The sequence below is a fragment of the Nymphaea colorata genome, chromosome 10 (assembly GCF_008831285.2).
Source record: "Nymphaea colorata isolate Beijing-Zhang1983 chromosome 10, ASM883128v2, whole genome shotgun sequence".
In the NCBI taxonomy this organism is placed as follows: Eukaryota; Viridiplantae; Streptophyta; class Magnoliopsida; order Nymphaeales; family Nymphaeaceae; genus Nymphaea; species Nymphaea colorata.
Genome location: NC_045147.1, coordinates 24,022,216 through 24,042,898, shown reverse-complemented (window position 1 = coordinate 24,042,898; position 20,683 = coordinate 24,022,216). Strand labels below are relative to the sequence as shown.

At 40.4% G+C, this 20,683-nt stretch overlaps 3 protein-coding genes across 3 annotated transcripts; 2 read left to right on the top strand and 1 right to left on the bottom strand.

The window, feature by feature from the left end:
- The first annotated feature begins 1,815 nt into the window (after positions 1-1,815).
- Positions 1,816-2,953, top strand: LOC116263045 (GATA transcription factor 23-like). Its single transcript, XM_031642624.2, has 3 exons — positions 1,816-2,207; positions 2,293-2,457; positions 2,576-2,953. The coding sequence occupies exons 1-3, from the start codon at positions 2,133-2,135 to the stop codon at positions 2,774-2,776; spliced, it is 441 nt and encodes a 146-aa protein (XP_031498484.1). The 5' UTR covers positions 1,816-2,132; the 3' UTR covers positions 2,777-2,953.
- Positions 2,954-4,705: 1,752 nt separating this feature from the next.
- Positions 4,706-11,753, bottom strand: LOC116262273 (importin subunit alpha-1a-like). Its single transcript, XM_031641482.2, has 11 exons — positions 11,629-11,753; positions 11,224-11,458; positions 10,768-10,864; positions 10,579-10,670; positions 10,353-10,484; positions 10,079-10,264; positions 9,827-9,990; positions 9,633-9,711; positions 6,082-6,210; positions 5,727-5,854; positions 4,706-5,610 (listed from the first exon to the last, which is right to left on the bottom strand). The coding sequence occupies exons 2-11, from the start codon at positions 11,431-11,433 to the stop codon at positions 5,238-5,240; spliced, it is 1,590 nt and encodes a 529-aa protein (XP_031497342.1). The 5' UTR covers positions 11,434-11,458; positions 11,629-11,753; the 3' UTR covers positions 4,706-5,237.
- A 7,082-nt stretch (positions 11,754-18,835) lies between these two features.
- On the top strand, positions 18,836-20,178 carry LOC116261743 (extensin-like). Its single transcript, XM_031640587.2, has 3 exons — positions 18,836-18,891; positions 19,279-19,363; positions 19,464-20,178. Exons 1-3 carry the CDS (start codon positions 18,874-18,876, stop codon positions 20,144-20,146), a joined length of 786 nt encoding a protein of 261 aa, XP_031496447.1. The 5' UTR covers positions 18,836-18,873; the 3' UTR covers positions 20,147-20,178.
- The last annotated feature ends 505 nt before the right edge of the window (positions 20,179-20,683 follow it).

The following is a 20,683-nucleotide window of genomic DNA, read 5'->3' as shown; positions in this document are numbered from 1 at the left end:
AACGAGTCGTCATCTGCTGGTTCTCGGCAACTTCGAACTTATAGTTTTCAACCCATCTAGACCAAACACATTTTTGAACCATTTGGGCAAAGTTCAAGATATCCTTGTGACAGCAATCTACCATGTTGTGGCTGGTACTGAAACCTGCGCCAAATGGAAAGAGCAAATAATCCGGTTGATCAGATGTGAAACAATGGCGCGCAGCAACACCCGACCCGAATCCGACTGTTTTTATCAGTTTAGATGGGCGCCCCCGAGAGGTCGTTCGAACAAATCCATATCGGACTCTGCACCAGAAATGAAAACGATACCGCGGTTCGGATCGAATTGGGCTACGATCATCCGATAGATGGGATGGACCGAGACCCGAAGAGAGCGCATTAAAGGTTGATTAGGGTTTCGCGCAGCGGCCGCCTTGGAGGCTTTTCCCTCCAACTTTTTAATTTATTATTTTTGGCGGCAGCAGGGTTTATGGAAGCGAGTGTCCGACCGGTCTCGAAAAGGTCCCTAACCGAATTTGTCATTGGCCGATGTGTCCCTCCCGGAGATCCTCCTCCCGCTAAGGTCATTTCCGTCATTATGCATCTCCAGCTTTCCCACACGACTCAAATATAAATGCAACGTTGATTTTCAGGCCAAATAAAAATTGGAAAAAGAAGGCAAGAGAGAAATCAAGGGCAAACATGTAAAAAGCCATGGACGTTTTCATGCCATTACCGCCGCTTCGCGAATTCTGCATTTTCCTTCGGTTACCGGAAAATTTATTTTTAAATTTTAATTGTTATTAAATTATTTTTTTCGTGTTTGGAAGAAGGAGGGTTGTTGACCAGCCCTCAAGAGGAGAAGGCAGGCAGTGCCCGGCCCGCAGAGGGTGACGTCGGTGTGGTTCTCACAGGGAGGTATGGCCATCGTCGACCGCCATTACAGGGCTAAATCCGTAAATGTACGTCTCCCGAACCGCAAGACGGTTGATTCTCCATGACGAGGATGACCATATTGCCCCTACTGCTCTATGGCTTCCCTTTTCGACACGTTTCAGTGCAGCAACGGCGCAGCGTTGCGATTCCCCACGTCTGACCCTCCGCCTTTTGCTTGCCTTTTTCCGGGATTGTCTTTTTGGGGAATGACTTGCTTGTCCCCTTTTAAATATTTAAAAAGATGATGTAGACTTTTTCCTTTTGTGCCCTCATCGGCTTCCCGGTTCGCCTTCCGAATCTCATTGGACACTGTAACTTACCGAGCCGGGTTGCATGTTCGTTCCCCTTTAGTAACATGAATTGATTGCACATCATTAAACAAGCATCAATTGGGTTAAACTTGGAAATACTCTCTTTGGCCTTTATGCATGTTATCATTTGTGTCCATCTCAACGACAAACCAATGTTGCGGCTCAAGTGGCGATAACTATCTATGCAAGCTGACAGGATCCAAGGAAGAAGAAGCCTTGGCTTCATGTCCCTCGTTGAAAAACTGAATAAATGTTGTATGTGTACAACTTATGAACAATAGATTACGATAAAAGGTCTATTGTTGCTGATAAGAATATTCTCCAGTAAACAAGATCTTTGTCCAGCTAACCAGAAGAGACTAGACTTTGGAAAACCAGAAGAGAAAGAAAAAGAAAAGTGGGAGTCGTGGGTCTTCTTGCTCACATTTAAACTTTGGAGGAGAAAACCGACTCAAACGATAGAACCCGAGACGAACCACTGATGCACACCCTTAGATTTTGGCTTGGTCGTCTTCGGGTCTGACTCAAATGGCTAAAATAGTCCCCTAAAAAAAAAGGAAACTGTTTGCGCAGACTTGAGCCGCAAGGCTTCCTCTCCCAGGGAATGTGTGTTTCCATGTCTCTTTCCAAATAAATATATTCAAGCTGCCCTTAACGTATCTTGGTCGATGCTTTCCTTCCCTCTGCTCGCAAGCCGCTATTTGCTGTGGCTGATCTTGCCGAGATCTCTTACGTTGGCGGCGTCTGTACTCTATTCTCCAAGAAAGAGAAGTTGTCAGATCCCGTTTTCAGTAATTTTCCTTAACAGGATTGTTCGTTTATGTCCAGTGCGCAAAGAATGAGATCTCCGCTTGGCAGTTATCCAACCTTGTCACACTGAAGCAGTTGCCCTGGCAGAGAAGATATGTTCCATCCGTTCCTGGCCCCTAAAGGAGTTGAAGATCGCAGTGCTATCCATCTTAATCTCGATCTTAATGAGGTTGGTCTTTTCCCCTGTTTTGTCTTGGTTTTGTAGCTCTCGCTTTTGTTTATGGGATTATCTTACTGATGTATTATTTGATCAGCTGCCTGAGACATCTTATTTCAAGGAGAAAGTCCAAAGGAAAGAGGAGATTTGGAGTGCGGAGGACAGGGTTGATGGGCTGAAAATGAGTAGCGTTTCTAGAGTCTGTGTCGATTGTCAAACTACGAAGACTCCGTTGTGGAGGAGTGGGCCGCGCGGGCCTAAGGTCTGTTAAGTGATGTTTTGATTACAGTGTTTTCCTCCTTCTCTCTTGTTTGTATCTTGTATCTTTATTCGTGGGATTTTATTGTTGAATGTTGATGATGTATTTTTTATGGTTGCAGTCTCTGTGTAATGCTTGCGGAATCAGGTACAGGAAAAGGAGGAAGGCGGCGGCGGCCCTTGGATTTCAGAAGGAAGATAAAGAGAAGCAAGGGAGGAGGAAGCATGTTGGTGTCCCCCTCAAGTTTAAGATCTTAGGGAACGAGGAGGAAGAGGCCGCCGTCCTGTTGATGGCGCTCTCCTGCGGTTCTGTCTATGCTTGACTCTCTCGCTTTCTCATTCTCAAACAGGGGAGAAACGAAGATGGTATCCAAGTTGCTCGGAAATAGAGATCTCTCTCTCTCTCTTTGTCTTTCTCTCTCATCTTGCTTTCCAATTACTGCACTAGTAGATGCTCCAAAACAATTAAAATCTCAACGATATTCGAAGGTTGAGGTGAAGACGACGGGATGCGAGCGTTTTGCCAACTGTTTGTCTTGTGTTCGTGCGACGATCTTGTCAGTTTTCTCCGATTGCATCTGTCAACGTATGACGATTCGAGAGGGTATGGGAGTGATTAATTCTCAGTATTTTTCTTAGCTTGTGGAAAGCAGGGAACTGGGTGTAAAATCTGTTCATGGAAGCAAGAACATGAACATGAAGACAAGCGGCTCTGGTCGGACTTGGGCTGAACGCTGAGGATATATCGAAGTGCCGGCCGGCTTCCAGGTGGTGATCAGCTGTGCTGCGCCGACGAGGTGTTATCTCCGTTATCTGGCCCAACTTTCTACCATCTTCGAGGTCTGTGTTGGCCGAGCTTCTCCATACCTGACCCTGGTCCCATTTAGGTCATGCAAAGAGTCGTGTGTCAATGGACCTAGTCAAACTCGATCTATTGTCTGCGAGGCAGAGAGTTTATCATGGCTCTGGTACGCTGTTCAGGAGTGGGTCAGAAGGCCTGCGGTGGTCCATGCCACCTGAAACTGCTCGGTTACTCGATTTACTATGGATTAGGACCGTGAGTTTCCTTCTTTAGGTTAGTTTTGCGCCGCGGGTTCCCTATGAACAAGACTTTGGAAAAATGTCGAGCAAAAGGATCCAATTTTTCGCTTACACAACGGAGAATTAGTGACTAGGGGTTTATTTTGGGGATACTCGGTTTAGTTAGATTGGAAACTGTAGGTTAAAGGGTAGTCAAGATGTGTTGTTCCTCGTCCGCTCTATGGCATGAGCTCTTCCAGGCAGCCTAGCGAACTCGCCTTGTTCTACCAGGAACCTAACTACCGTACCATGTTTCACTTTTGTCTTCTTTATGGTTCCATGTCTAGCAATCTTTGATTTCTACGGTACGGGATTCCTTGCCGTGACTTAGATATTCTTGTCTCCCAGTTGCTGTACCACGACGCCTTCCTGCGGTAAGCAAGCGATGCGATGGGTGGTAAATATAAGATAGCCATGTGCCATACCTATCATTCTACCGTCTAGGCATCCCAATGACGTTGACTACCTATTGCCGGACCCAGTTCTAGGACACAGGGCATGACAATTTAAAACATTATAAGACATTTGTGTAAAATTCAGAAAATAATTTTGGAACTCTCATGCATGCATGTCGGTACTAACTGCACATTTGAAAAAGGCAAAGACAGCTTCCCGTTCATCCGATCAACAACAGGCCCAACATCAGCTTCATGCAAAACATTAATGGATTACCCATTTTCATTTTTCCCATCGTCCAGTGCATTCGAGAACAATGATTAACCAAAGAACATTTCAAGTACATAACTTTCAGCACATAAATGCAGACCCGATTAGGTAGTACAAACTATCGATCTTGGGCTACACATCTCGGTTATTCAGGCAAGGAAGCCTAACAGACAGTAACTGCTGATCCCCGATTATTTAAAACTTGAAAAGTTGGTTTTTACCGCAAAAAAAATTAAAAAATTAAAGGCGTGCCGAAGCAGAAATACTGACCACTTCTGACTGGCATTTTTAGTTTCTTTTCTGTTTTCTTCTCCTGTACTCAATGGAGGTCAAACACAACCCAACCATGATAACCTCAAACACAGAGAGAGAGAGAGAGGGACCGCTTCCGAAGTTTGACCAAATCTTAAAAACCTTTCTACATACCAAAGACAGCGGAGACGCTCGTTTCCACAAAAAGCATCCGAAGGTACAATGTAAGGGAAGGAAAACATGCAATTTCAACATACAAATAAAAAGACTTACTCTTCATTGTTGGACAGCAGCTAATACCTTCTAAAAAGAACTCGTTACAATATCTTTTTCCGAGGACCCCCTCAAAGACCCTTCCAACTAAAAAACACATGAATCTCAAAAGAAGCCCCACAAGCTACGGCAACCCAAACCCTGACCATCCCTTACACAGATAGGCAAAATAGGAGGAACAAAGAAAAATAATACTATTTTACCTCGATTCACCACCTGACACCCGCCAATGACAGTGGCAGAACCACCACCTCGACCTTGACCACCACTGCTGGACCAGCACACCACCGCTGAGTCCAGCGAAGGGAGTGCCAGTTCTACGTGGACATACCTCCCGACAATCAAACAAGACCCGACTACTGGCTGTACCCTTGCAACCAGTAGTGGAAGACCTCGGCAACGACACCAGACTGACGACATGCGGTCCATCCACTCTGCGTACAACAAGACGCTGGCATAAGTTGCATCATAGCAAGACAATGAGCACTGGAGGCGTACGGTAGGCTACTACCTCTAGGAGAAATTAAACCTTGCACCCTGAGATGGGAGCTCAGTCTCCCCAAAGCGGAATGTTACTTGAGACTGGTCCCCTGGAGGCAGCGTCTCATCTTCCTCCTCCAACCAGTAGGTCTCAAGTATTTTAACAGCCTTCTCATAGATCTCTGTGTTGTCATGAGACTGCAGATTCTCAATCTTATCCAAACCCTCAGCATCATCAATCAACTGAGCATACAAATTCACGCCTCCTGTATTGCCCATATTTTTCTCCGCTTCCCCGACCTTCAATATGTTCTCTAGTCCTTCAAGGCAAACTGTCACGATCCTGGGGTCCGGGCAAACCAGAAGATCACACAATGGCTTGATGCAACCTTGACTCACAAGGTACCTATAACAAGAACCCAACTTGGTGAGAAAAAGAGATTTTATGGTTGGAAAGCAAAATCGTCTTTCCAAGCATGGACGATTTACATGGTAATAATAAGTCAAATCACTGTGACATACTTTATCTGATCATGCGTGCCACCAGAAGTGGCATTTGAGATTGCCCAAGCTGCTTCCTTCTTGATGTCAAACTCAGCCGTTTGAAGCAACTGGACAAGCGGATGGATGATCTCAGCATCAATCACAGCCTGAAATATTAAAAAACAGAGCATTATTTGGAGCAGTGTTACGTATCCTCTCCAACAAATAGAAGGAAATGTCAGTTTCAACTTTCCAGTAAAGTGATATAGAGTGCGAGACAAACCATCCTTTTTAACTGATTTCTTAAACAAATTTAACAAAGGTTCTTGTAACCTATCATAGATGGCAAAGATTATCATTGTAATCTTATTGAACTTAACAGAGCGAAAGGCACCTGTATCTGTTGCTTGTTGCCAGCAGTGATGTTGGAAATTGTCCAGCATGCTTCCTTCTTTATGCTTTTCTTATGATTATGTGTCAGAAGAGTCAACAAGCAGGGCAGTGCTTGGTGATTGATCACATACTGAAGAATTAAACAAAAATCTATAAGATCGAACCTTGCATCAGAGAATAACATCAAGTTATTTCACAATTTAAGGTTTACATACTCCATAAAGCAAGAAGGAATGTGATTGTGATATTTCTCAGTATATGACAAGGTCCAGAACAGTGTCGACAGTTTTGGAACGAAACCTCAAGAACCAACAGATGATACAAAATCTAGCATCCATGATATAATATCAATGGAAAAATAGAACTGAAATAAACTGTTTAGAGAGAATGTGTGTTAGCACTTAGCATCCATGTTACAGTAAGGAGAAAATAGGGCTGAATCTAATAGAGAAAAAAGTAAAGGCAAAATTCAGTTTCATGCCAACTGGAAAAAAAAAAGCTAGAAAGTTTTAATATGTGTCTCTGTGTGTGCATGTGTCTGAGAGAGGGGCAGGGAGAGAGAAGAGACGGGGTTACAGGGATTTTCACACAACGAAGCTGGTGGAATGAAGGGACGGAACAGTCTTACATTCAACAAAAGAAGGAAAACAAACAAACTTGTTCCTGCTATGTGCAATGCCTGTGGGAGTGAACAAAGTCAACACATTACAGTTGAGTGTGCCGGACTGGCTGTTCCATGGGTTCCAACTTCCAATAAAGGCAATTTACTTGTTCCAGGAAATGCCAGGGGAAAAATGTCAAACAGCTCAATGTTTGACATGTTTACAAAAAACCATTTGCCTTTTCAAATTTTATATATAACCTACTGAGATATAGGCCAATTCTCAAACTGTCTCAGGTTTAAGCCTGGGCATCCAGCCAGCCCGGCCCATTAAGGAGTCAGGCTCACGCCGACCCGACACCTAAAACTCAGGCCAGCCTGACACCTAAAACACAAGCCCGAACCCAGCCCGATTAAATTAAAAATATATATTTTTAATATAAAATAATATGCAAATATAATTAATCATAATAAAATATTATAATTATGTATAAAAATCAATAAAATATGTATTTAAAAAATTTTATCAGCCCGAACTGGGCTCAGTCGAACCCACTGGTGCCTTTTTTTTCAGACCCTCGGCATGAGTCGGGCCAAGTACCCAACCCAACGCCCAGCCTTACTCAGGTTACAGTCATTTGGTTAACTAATATTTACCACAGTACCCTAGTTTCTAAGTATGTGTTGTGCTTCATCTTCCCTCTCAGCGCACAAGAAATTTCCTGGAGGTGTCATGGGTGGCATTTAGTGTGGTGCTTCATGTGTTTTTCCACAAGTTCATAATGCCTCTGCCGATCCCAATGAATCCACTTGACAGGTTACCACAAACAAGAAACCTATAAGACCAATATTGTTTTCGGTAAAAGGAAACCTTTTACGCGGAAATCTCAAAACATATTTTCTTTTGCCGTCATGGTGAAAAGACCAAGAGACCACATTTAACATACGTACTAACTTCCAGTCATCTCATACATCATGAAAAAAAAATTATAGAACTTTAGTATAAATTAAGAGAACATGTCACAAAAAAAAACTGATGTGTGCAACTAAAAGTTACATGTAACAGGAAAAAGGAAAAAACAGCAAATCTTGTTTAATGGGGGAAAAGGCAACAAGTTCGATTGAGAAAAAGATAAAATAAGAAATCATATTTACCACATAAGTTTAATCTTGTAAATAAGTTCCTAAACCGAATCAACATCAGCCAATTCACACACTCAGATGAATTGGTTATAAATTGGTCAAAAATATTAAAAATAACCATTTTAAAAATAAATAAAAAATATACAGAAATTAAGCAAATATTTTAAAAACACTAAAAGCTGACACACGTCCTCAAATCGGTCACCGAACCAAATCTGTTTTCCACCAATTCAATTCAAATCTGCTGATTCAGGCTGATTCTAAGAACATAGCATAAATTGACATCACTGTGACATACTTTTCAAATACCCAGTACTTGAAAGTTGAGACTACCATGATCTGTTTCCGGTCTTTCGGCTAATTCTATTTTTACATCTTACAGTGCTATTATTAAACAATTAATATCAAAAGAATAAAACTGCAAAAACACCCACACCGATCAGAATAAAATACTAGAAGTTTAAAACTTACTAGAGTTCCAGACATAGTGATATGAGGTGACAACATAGTACATAACGCACAAAATTCCACATTCATTGCTACATGTCACACCTCAGCCAGTCCACCCACATCAAATCATTGTCCATACAAAACGGAATGGACAATGAGGAAACAGAACAGGCCATGAATATTCAGCATCAAAGATGTCGCATCAAGTGTGCACTATTCTTTATTTGTTGACTTATCTTTTTTTAGTTTCATGTGAATGCTTAACCCAATCGTGGATGTACAAAGGACCATCAAACAAAGTATTCTTATGTGACATCCCAGTTCACAAACATTGACCAACAAATCCATTGAGCGAAAGAACAAAAACTACTGTATGAGAAAAGGACTGCACCAACTAAAAGGACCAACTTAAAACAAAAACTCATTCAGCAAAAAATTATTTACCCAAAAAATAAAATTAGAAAAGAATTGGCATTTAACATGCAAAAGATCAGAGCTGCAAGAGTTTGGAACTCGATATCCAGAAAAGTCATCCGTCTATTCATCATTAGATATTATTTCATTCACTAGGGAAAAGAAGGGGGAAACCAAAAAAAAGAAAAAAGAAAAGAAAACCATCCCCTTATGCATCTCAGAAGTTTGTACCACATTAGAGGAAAAGAAACTGACAGTCATGTTAATCGCCTTCATATCAATAATATATCCCTCACAACAATAAGCATTGACAACTCTAGATTCACAAGGACGTTTCTCCAGCAGTGACCAAATTGTTTTCTCAAGCTTGTTGGCATTTAATAGAAGGGGGTAGAAAGAGTGGCATCTAGAAAAAGGAATATGTTGCCATTGATTTTTTTTTTTCCATGCACTTTAAAGTGTATAACAAGAAAATATACAGCATTATACTTACAATAATTTAAAAATTAGTATCATTGAGATTGTATCAGGTTTGAAATTTCAACAAAAATATATAAACCAAACAAAAATTAACAGCTATAACAGTGAACTCCTGCATCAAATAATAAAACACGTTCTCACCAAAAAACCAAATTTATAAATGCATTGAGTTGTAGTTGGAAAACAAATTGGCAATCTACCAAAAATTATCAGGGTCCATAAAAGATCAAAATAAGAACAGTCTCACAATTGCCCTATAGTACAACCACATCTGTCAATAACTGACACAAGTTGTAAATTCCAAATGCACTGATAGATAGCCTATTTACTGCAGACATGGAGAGGCAATCAGAAAAGAAGAGTACCCAGATCATGTCATCTTTTCCAAAGAAAAAAAAAACATACATAACTCTCGAAACAACAAAATGTGCACTTAACAAGAAACTGTGTTCCGTAGCAGATACCTGAGTTTGCTGATCATCACCAGTAACAATGTTCCCCACAGTACGAAGTGCAGGAATGAGAACCGAAGGTGAGGGGTGACTTGAAAAGGAAAAAAGAAAAGAATAAGGAGCAACCTTACTGAGATCCAGAGAAACTACAAATATAAATAGGAAAATCAACACGTGAGAAAATCATTATTATACAAAACACATACAGAAGAAGCTCAACAAGTCTGGGGCAGACCCCCGCATCAATAACTGCTTGTATTTTGTCGTTTGTTCCATCAGAAAGATAAGAAAGTGCCCAACATGCATCAGTCAACACCTCCTCATCTGCTGAATGAATAAGGCGCTGAAGTGCAGGAAGTGCAGGTTTTGTCTGCGTTAAGAACCAACAGACGTTACAGCAAAAAAGCACATAGGTAGCCAAAAACACTATCAACTTGGAAAGGCAATGTCACTATAACCTGCTCAAATGGTGGCTGAGGCTTGCCTCGACAGAAGTTCGATAGAGTCCAAGTGGCATTCCTTAACATGGACAGTTTGGCATGCTCATTTAGTTGCGCCAATAATGGGAGTAAGGCACCATGGCTGAGCACCAAATCTCGACATTTTGGAGAGTCTCCTGCAACATTTCCTAAAGCCCACACAGCCTACAAGGATTGTGGGAAGAATAGAAAATTTAGAAAGCCCAGTTCAGGTGTAGGTTTCTTACAGAGTGATAGGAATGCAAAAAGTTACCTGTTCCCTGACATCATCGCTGGAGGAATAAAGCAACTGAACAAAAATGGGAACTGCGCCATGATCAATCACAACTCTTGTGTTCTCCGAAGTTCCAGAGGCAATGTTTGTCAAAGCCCAAGCCGCCTCAAACTGTAACGACCAAAGAACCGAAAAGATAAACACATATGATAATAAGTCAACTTCGAAACCCCTATGATACACCAAATCCCAAAGACAGTCGGACCTGAAGCTGAGGAAAATCTGATCGAGTAAGAAACTCCACGAACCGTGGTACGACACCAGCTTGAATTACTTCTTCAATTGGGGGGCTGCGCTCTGGCCAAGGCAAGAAGATAGAGATTAATGAAAAGACCTACTACATGAGACAGACTAAGAGGCAACCAAAGGGGTCCTTGCAGAAAAAAACATATACCTATCGAAAGAAGCTTTCTAAATTGTGTAGTTGCTTCTAACTGCAGGTTGCTGTCCTCTGTCCAAACCCCCGCAATCATTGCAGGAAGAGACTCTAACTAATGATGATGATGATTTCCACCATAACAAACAAGATCAGACAAAATAGGATCATCAGCAAAAGAAACTAATGGTTTGTTTATCGAAAGAAATTGAAAATGACACCTAGATCGAAACGCTATTGAATCTAATAAACAAATCAAACACTATAAATCATAAAAAGATACTGATTATGCAATACGAACTTCGAAACGCTACCAATCCCCGACGACAACCAAAATAAACCTCCTATAGCATTCTGACATTTTAAGAAATCGCAACAGGATCCCCGACGAACAAAACGGATCTATCAAGAGAAATGAATTCCAAGACACTAACGACAGTTCAAAATATCAACAAAGAGTTCGATCAGGGGTACCTTCTTCTCCATGGCAGTTGCCTGCATGGTGGGCACGAAGGCCTGGGCTTGCATACCCTCCCTCCTCTTCTTCAGAAGATTCTCCTCCCTCTTGTTCTTCCTGATCTCCACCATGTTGTCTTCCCTCTTCCGCCGGGCCTCATCGGCGTCCACGGCGACTTTGTAACTCTTCTTGCGGACCTCAGTCCTCGCGTTTGGCCTCAGAGACATGGCTGCGACGGACGTAAGGAAAACCCTAACCCCAGAAAAACAACACAAAAAATGGAACACAATCCAATCAATAAAAAAGGTAAACCCTACGGTCAAAGAAAACTAAACGGTAAAGGATTCAAAAGAACAAAGGGACACGAAGACCAAAATTCACAGCCACATATCCTAACACAACCAGAAAGAGAAACGGAATACCTGATCGGAGGCGGAACTCGAAAAGGAGGAGAGCAAAGAGAAACAGAGATAGATGAAGCAGAGAAAATGAAGCAACGGCGAAAGCCGATTTATATATGCGAGGCCGAGAAAGAGAGAGGTTTTTTTTGGCATAAAGAAGAGGAAAACAAACTACCCAATTCGAAAGTTTTAATTTCAAGACTGCCCTCTAAATTTTGAAATTATTTTTGCAGCAGAGCCCTCATCCATTGACCTTATCCCATACAAATGCTTGTCAATTTCAGAAATACCTAAACCGGACAAGTAAAGGTGAAATCACTTACAAGTCAACTCGTTTTCCCGTTCCTAGAAATACAATTGGGTGGTTGGTAGTGATAATCAGAATTCAGTGTTATTCCCCTTGCCCCATGTTGCTAATGAATTGCATCCTCAAGTCGTCGATGCAAAATAGTTAAATCAGTCCATACGGACAATAGGAGAAATATATTATGCCACTAACCAGAAAAAACATGTTCTAACGGTTTAGGGCATTTTTGCTATTTTGTGCGACATTTTGATCTATATCATTTTTATCATTTATATTTAGCCAGGTAGCCAGGTTCTAACACATAACACATTGTCCCTTGTTATGAGTTACAACATACAACCTGCCTGCTTAAGATTAAGATTAAGATTGTTTCAAGTTCTATCAATTGATAGACTAATAAAAGAGTAAGTAAATTTTAATCTAAACTTTCTAGTTAATTCCTTATGGTCGAGAAGGGCCTAGAGGTCTATCGGTTTGCAAGTGCTCCAGTAGTCCATAGTTGGAAAACTCAAAAATCGGACTCGGATCAACAGACAGATGGCTAGGTCAGTGGGTCAATGAGTTGACTCGACAACTCAATTGGGTCAGTTCTTATATTAATATAATTTTACTATAATCTAAGCAACATAATCTTGGTTATAACAATGACTCTGACCATGAAAGTGGGTCACGAATCTAACAACACTTTAGCTTGTGTTTATCAAGAAATTATCTTTGTGTTTACCAAGAAATTATCCTTCTATCAACCACCCGATTCTCCATTGGTCTCTCGATGTTTAAAAGTCGACGGTAAGAATATATTTGGACTCGTGTTCATTTTAGGTCGCTTTTCTTATGAAAACGAATTAAGCAAAGGATAGTTAAGAATTTAAAAAGCAAGATGGATGCTTACACCTTAAAGCAGTTAGCATCCAAACCCAAGCAATACCGTTCCGAGTCACTGATGGATCTTAACTCATGACCCAACCCAAATAAAAGAAGGATCTTCTCAAGCCAACTCCCCATGTTTGCCAACACGTGATAGGATAGGCCCTTACATTTATGACGTTGAGGTAGCTCGCTAATGAGTTCAATGCATTCAGATAATTGAAGCAAGCACCCACCAACTAAGCTCTTTGTTCCACAACACCTAACGGCTAAGATGCGCATTTAACTATTCCAAATTATCGAGGTGTTTGTTTTATTGAAATACAAACGTTAGGTGCACAACTTATTCTTATTCTAAAAATTAGGGTAAAATAGCATGGATTTTTTAATTAACGGCCAAAGAACTTGGTGATGGTTCGAAAAACTTGAGGGTCAAGTGATGAAAGGTCATATTTATTATTTCATGGGGCGGGGCGTTTGAATGACACCTCTTAAACCAGGTTTTGAAAGCAAGCAGCACATTTATTTTTACATTGGAAAATGTATTGTTTACTTTTATACATATACAAGTGTTCCTCTAAACATAAATGTTTTTAAACACGTACCGCCGCTACGCGCTAGTTAATTTTTCTAGCTCCGCCATTGCTCTCAAGTTATTCAGCAAGCTATCACGTGCACTGTCTACTCCTTGCACTAGTGCAAGTTAAAATCTCGAGATAGGAGAATACCTTTAGCAAGATAGTAAGATTTGATTTGAGTATCATTTTCCAAAACCCTAGCATTGGCAGCTTTATGCAAGATGATATAAATAGATGCCGTTGCCTACTGGGAATGGGTTCCACTGTATTTTCAAGTGAATGAGAAACTATTTTCCTATGAAACTAAGGGGGGCAACTTGCGTCCCTTTTTAGTGATAAAATATTTGGCCTCAGATATTATACCCAGTACCACAGATTTATATAAAATATAATTTAGATAGTCCTGAGGTACCAAAAGAGAGAGAGGAGAATGAGAATAAAAGGGATAAGAACTTGGCCTCTACAATGTGCTCTTAATTCCAAAATCAAAACTTGTTAATATGATCAAGATAGTATCCTCTAGGATTCGAACTGAATACATGGTTTTGACTCCTGAAAAAAAAGGAGATTTTGTAGTTTTAATCTTGTCCATTATTGTCTTCTTGAAGAAGCCGAAAGGACCAAAATGCTCTTATGTTGAAAAAAGAAGGACCACAAAAAGAGGGTGACGCACATATCTGTACTTGACATTTATTTTTTTACTATGTCATTAAAAAGGCGTATATGGTGCTATATGAGATTCATTCATTTATGTTTTTCTCAAGGGTACTTGTGTCATTATTTTGAAAGGAAATTTATGAGACTCATTCATTTACGTTTTTCTCAAGGGTACTTGTGTCATTATTTTGAAAGAGAGAACGCATAAGTAGGAAATTTAATTTCACTGACTATTTTGAAATACTCTTTAAGTGAGAGTCAGATAAATTATAAATGTGGAAAAGGTCCATTTAACGCCTTTTTTTTATAATTTCAAAAGGAGGCTTCGCATTTAGTTTATACTTTTAGTCACGATTGCCAAACGCTGATGATCTTGGAACAGATTTCGGCTTTCTTCGGATCTTTGCTGTTCTCAATTGATAGCTTGGATTTTATATGCTAACAGATATGTAACAATTTTTTTTTTTTAATTTCACAAATTCTTAAGACATCTTCATATCGGACTCATAAAAACCAATTTCCTGTGATTGAAAAAGTTTAGTTTAAAATGTTTTGGGTTGGGGGACGAGCAGCACTTAACCGAAACTTCATTGATGGTTTGATCGGGTCCTAGATCTGAAGTCATCGCCGTGGACCAGGTGACTACCCATGTCCCCCATTGCTCGAGCCTTGTCGAGCGAGTTCGAGTTGAGCCCGAGTTGGCTCAACTCGTTGTGCAGCCCTACCGATCCATCAAATATCAAATGCACCGTTTAAGAACAAAAACAATTGTTTTCAAAGTTCCCTCCAGTCTTGCCTTCTACTCTTCTTCTTCTTCTTCTCTACTTTTTTTCGGTTGATATTGTTTTCCAGTTTCTAATTTCATTTTCTGATTTCAAAGTCAAAGATTCATAATCCAAAGATAATTTTCCTTTGTCCTATTATTTTCGGAAATATGCCATGAAACTTTCTAACAATGTTCAGTTTAATTTACAACCAAATCTTCATTTATTATTTTGCTATATATATGATTATTAGATTCTTCTGCCATTCATCCATCTAAATGCATCGGGCTACGTGTGTGAGACATTTGAATGAACGAATAACTAGAAAATTTAATTTTCTATGCACACGCATATGAAACCTAATGTCTTCAAATTACCATTAAAACGAGACAGTTACATAAAAAGGTTTCCATATTTGTATGTTTACGCATTTTTTTTTATAGTTTGTAGATTTGTTTCTTCTTTGGCTGTATATGTTGGGGCTGCATTATCATCGCACAATAGTTAAAAAAAAAAAATTCACTTTTACTCTTTCGCGCATGGGACTAAACTTGTTGCTTTTAGACTTTATATGCATGCCAGTTCATGGAAGGGGCGGATGATGATCAGCTTTACTCAAATTGTGGGCTCAATCAATCCAACCGGCGCTGCCCACCGGTCGGCCTCAACTATGAACCGAACCAATTAAGTGGTCCGGTCATAGAAGGGTTTTTCAATTAAATGGTCAGGACCTCGTCAGGGTTCGGAATTAACTGTAATCTGATCATTGATCTTAATAAAAAATAGGCTCAGAAAAACGAACTTTCCCTTGTATTTAAGTGGATTGGTGCTTGTAGTTCAAGTTACATGTCTGTTTTATCTGTAACTTATGGACCATTTACATGTTTATCTTATCTTTATAAATATATTCAAATTGGCATCTAAATTTACATACATCATTTCAAAATACGTAGATACACACACACAGTTTTTTTTTACCTCTCTCTGGGAGGTGAGAAAAAAGACAGATTACATTTATTGTTTCTCATGTGATGTGTCGCACCACGTAATATCTGCGGTTTGAATGGTCAGTTGGACAATAAACAATCTCCAAAACCAAGTGAGAATATTCTCATATTCCTTCAACTGGGAGACCTTGCACTTCGACAATCAGTTTGGTAAAAATATATTCGTAGATGAACAGTTGGCTAAGAATCAAATCGAGTTGTCCGATCATCAATCAAGCAGACCCAAACTCTCGATGCAGTTTCGTACTTCATTCCAGATCTAAGCGTTAGATTCCACCAATACCCAATCGCTTGGCATGTAAATGTCACGTCTCAAGCTAGTCGGACCTGACTTCGGTTGGGCAACCTAAAGTCAAACTGAACTAGATGGGAGACGACTAGGTCTGTCTTGGTAAAACTACACTTGGGCATGATTCGATAAGGTCGAGCTCGAGTTGGCCCGACATCCGAAACCCAAACTTGAGCTCCCTCGGCCGAACACTCGAAACCCAAGCTTGGGCTTGCCCGACCGGTTAAAAATATATATATTGTTCGGCTTTGTAAATCCATTCTTTTGGTCTGTTTTCAATTTTGAGAAATCCATTCTCGGCATAAGAAGCCCTGGCTCCTCATTATTTCGACCCCTACGTCCCAGGTTGAAACCAGCATGATGCTGGCATCATCTCAATTTCTCTGTCTAACTCATCTTCAAAAGCTCCAAGGGTCATGGATTGCATAGACCGAATCGAGCCCGGTCGAGCCGGCCCAATATGAGCTGATTTTTTTTGGACCCAAACCGGGCTCAATCAGGCCCGGTATGGGGTATCTGTTGGGTACCCAACCCAACTTGGATAGAAGCGGAACAGATTGACATCTAGAAAATGCTGGTCCAGGATGATGGTACAAACACTTAAGAGTGGGTGGACCCTGTGTGGCCATTATGTCTGCGATACGGCTCGAACCATGTCCACTCGTTTGCTAAAAGCATGGCTGGATTCTGTTTGCCATGGATGACTGGGTTGGCCTGATTAAATCTTCCCAAAACCATGATAAGGTCGTATATGTTTATATGATAAAAACATATAAAATTTAATAAAAGAAACCCAGAACAAGAAGTTGACGACATGGAGGTTCAAAATAAGATGTGATTACTGTTTCTAGACTAACCATTTTCAAGGGAGTTTGAAACCTGAAACGATAGCAAATGGAGTAGAGATCAGATCACTGTCGATCTAAAAATTCTTGTGTCTCCACCACAGGGGCCGTTCAATTAGGTTCACTTCAGTCTTATGAGCACTGTTCACTCACAATAACTGTACAAGATTAACAATTTATGGTCTTAGGCAACACATACAATTTTGTAACCAAAATCTCATTTCTACCTTCACAGCCCTTGGCTGCCATGAAAATAGTGATATTTTAAACGTCATGGGTGCCGCATACACATACACACACACTCATTTTTGCGTGCATGCACCGGCGACATTTGCCTAAGGAAAAATTTCTTTTTATTCACCTTGGTTGGCTTCATCCCTAGAAAGTGGATTCACTTCTAAGTTTAAACTTTTGTGGCCGATATTGATTCAATATCAGCAGATACTTACCGTTTTAGAAATATTATAGAATGTTTTAAAATCTGATAGTGCAAATATTAAGATCCCCATTATTTAATAGGATAGAAATAACCAAAAATGGATTGATGCCGCCGAATCATTAACTCTCAAATACCCATATTGTTAAAGACATGACAACCTAAGGGTTATTGCAACCCAAAGAAAGTCATGATTTCAGATGTGTTATAACTAGAAAGTTTCTACCCAGCACTTCATAAAATTTGGTAGTAGAGATCTGATAGCTCACGTTGTCAGAGCCGGCTGTCGTATGGATTGAATTGCGTCTCAAAAGGATTCAAAGCAAGATAGGCTAATTTTGAACGAAAGTGTTTTTGAATCATAAAGTTAGATATTGTTTGAAATCGTTTATCAAAAAGGAAACCAAGGAAATTCAAACAAAAAAAAACCCATTAGTAATTATTAAATAATAAGGAATTGTGAAAATAGGATTTTGTGAACTTGAGATCACCATTATTCCTTAAATCTATGGACATTAAGTCAGAGCGGAGGAAATCTGATTTGAGATTCGTGGACTGCTATGATATATGGTTTACACATCCATGATGTAATTCTTGCATCTTTCAAACGTAGGATTTTTTTATCTTTTTTAGAAATCAAGGATCTAAAATCTACGACTTAAGATCTTAAGACCTTAGATCACAAACACACACAAATTTGTGATATGGAATCCAATCCTAGTGGGCAAGGTCAATGATTGATTGTGAAAAAAGGAAGAAGATTAGATGATAAAAAGAAAAAGGGCCACCAGCGGATGTCCAAAGAGTTGGATATCCTCCACCAAAAGTTGCTTTTACATTTTTGGTCGGCTGACGATTACTGGATCATATTTGACAATACAATGATGGAGGGGCCTCTTAGAGGAAAAGTCTCTCTTTATTTATGTTACCGTGACGCGAAATAAGAGAGATAGAGAGTAACATTCAGATGATTATTTTTAACTACATACTTCCGTAAAAATTATGATGTAATATAGGAATTATTTTGATAAAATACTAACCTGATCTACGTTTCCCTTCCGCTTCAATTTTTTTCTGTTGGTCCCTTACACAGTAATGAAATGTCGTTTATAGTTCAAGTGAAAAAAAAAAAAGTATAAACATTATCAGTATTAGCCACATTTTGTAAAATGATTCATTTCACATACAGCTGACAAAATAGCTTGCGTGTCCGTGGTGCCCCGAAGAATATGCAACAGAAAACAAAGTGCCTCTGTGACCCGGTTCTTTGCCTTGAGTTATCCAACTTCTTCCTTTCCTTTCATACTTTTCTTGGTGTGGCAGGAAATTTTACACTTTAAGCGTCATCCGCACACCATTCATCCGGTCTAAGGTCCCATTCCTTACATTCCCTCTGCCCCAGCTTTTGTTTATTCTCGTCTTCCCTCGTGTGCATATATATGTGTATATATATGTATACGTCGCCCGTTTCAGGACTACCAACACCACCTCTCTCTCTCTCTCTCTCTCGGAAGCCATGATTACTACATTAGAGGTATGATATCTCATGTTCCATTATATCTGTATACAAATATAGCAGCAAATATGTTAGTTCTCATTAGCTGTTTTGGCCGTAAACAACGCAACTTTTTCCTTACTGTCTGTTATACATGGATTTCCTGAGGATTCTTGACTTTGTTCTGGATTAACCATCTCATTTTTGCTCACTGTAATTCAAAATTTAAAAGAAGGTCGATTTCAGAACAGTTTTCAGTCACCCCTTTAGAACGTGAAGCACTCGCGCCTGTGATTGAAAGCATTCAAACTGGATATGCATTCGGGTCATTTTAAAGTTTTTCTGACAGCGCTACTATGAAGAATGTTTTCTCACCACTAAAAGGAATAAAAGTTATTACTAATTGGTCATTATCTATATTGACAGAAGCCTCGTGTCACCGAAATCCATGTCAGGATGGATTGCCATGGCTGTGTTCAAAAGATCAAGAAGGCTGTCCATGGCCTTACAGGTGAGACACCAACGTCCAGATCAGTGGTGATATTAGTTTCTTGCTTAGAACTCCTGAATGGCCTCATGCAAAAAATAACATACTGGTATGTATTTCCCAGGGATATATGAGCAGTACATAGACCTTCCTCAACAAAAACTGACAATTGTAGGTTGGGTTGATCCTCAACTCGTCGTCAAAGCTATAAAAAAAGCAAGAAAGATTGCAACCATATGCTCCCACACAGAATTTGTTGAAGCAAAGCCTGAAACAGATCCACCACCAGCTGAGACAGGAGCTCCGGCCACTGATGGAGAGCCGAAGCCAGCTGAAGCAGCACCTGCAGCTCCAGAACCAGCAGATCCCCCACCTCCTGCTGATACTGCCCCTGCACCATCAACAGAGTCTACACCAGAACCACCACCACCACCACCCGAGCCTGAGAAACCTGTTTCTGAAGCGGCACCAACCACTTCAGAATCACCGGCTGCTCCTGTGACCAAAGAAGTAACTGAAGATGCCCAACCCATAGACTATAATTCGAAGGAGTATGGATATGGCGGCCCTTGGTATTTGTACCATGGGAAATGTGGAACACCCCAAGTTGCAGCCTATGCTTACACTTACAGTTATAAGCCTGCTGTATATGTCATGCCTGAACCCATTCATTATAGGCAAGCACCGTATTACACAAGCTACCATCGTTTGGAACAGTATGAGGATGACTACCCTGGCAACCCACGCCGAGGTGATGTTGGTTCCATCTTCAGTGACGAGAATCCAAACGCATGTAGCGTGATGTAAGAGGCAGAGTTTTCATAGTGCTTTCACCTTTAGTTTGGCAGCTGGAGTGCTATTATGAGCAGTAATTGTTGTAGTAAAAATAAGAAGTAGAAGAAGAAGAACAGGAGAGGGAGAGAGAGCAGAAACAGAAAACAGTCGTAGCCTTTGCTTGTGCACGAAAGAATTGGCACATGGGATGAGAGTTACTAGAATCTAGATGCAGGTGCAGGGACTAATGCCATTTTTCTCCTGTTTCCTGTATAAATGTATGCGACTAGTTCTAATTCGCTTTGTGGTTTCTGGCTTTCTCCTCCCATGACATTGTACAACTGGGCCTTCCAAAATGACCATAATAAGCAACGGACGATCGTGGGCTCCCTCGTGTTGTCTATCTTGTCGGCCTAACTGGCGACGTGAAGCATCCTGCAGCGAGAGAGAGAGAGAGAGAGAGAGAGATATTTTGACCCCCAAACAAACTTAGATTAGATTAGGATGACTTGGGAGAGATTTTGTCCCCACAAAAATACTATAGAATGCCTAGGGGCGTCAGGCAAGCCC

Excerpts from the sequence above, each read along its gene's own strand:
- LOC116263045 (XM_031642624.2), top strand. The coding sequence starts at position 2,133 with ATGTTCCATCCGTTCCTGGCCCCTAAAGGAGTTGAAGATCGCAGTGCT. Across the intron at positions 2,208-2,292 it reads TTAATCTCGATCTTAATGAG|CTGCCTGAGACATCTTATTT; the intron begins GTTGGTCTTTTC and ends TTATTTGATCAG. Across the intron at positions 2,458-2,575 it reads GTGGGCCGCGCGGGCCTAAG|TCTCTGTGTAATGCTTGCGG; the intron begins GTCTGTTAAGTG and ends TTATGGTTGCAG.
- LOC116262273 (XM_031641482.2), bottom strand. The coding sequence starts at position 11,433 with ATGTCTCTGAGGCCAAACGCGAGGACTGAGGTCCGCAAGAAGAGTTAC. Across the intron at positions 10,865-11,223 it reads CAACTGCCATGGAGAAGAAG|TTAGAGTCTCTTCCTGCAAT; the intron begins GTACCCCTGATC and ends CATCATCATTAG. Across the intron at positions 5,855-6,081 it reads GCAACAAGCAACAGATACAG|GCTGTGATTGATGCTGAGAT; the intron begins GTGCCTTTCGCT and ends TTAATATTTCAG.
- LOC116261743 (XM_031640587.2), top strand. Across the intron at positions 19,364-19,463 it reads GGCTGTCCATGGCCTTACAG|GGATATATGAGCAGTACATA; the intron begins GTGAGACACCAA and ends TGTATTTCCCAG.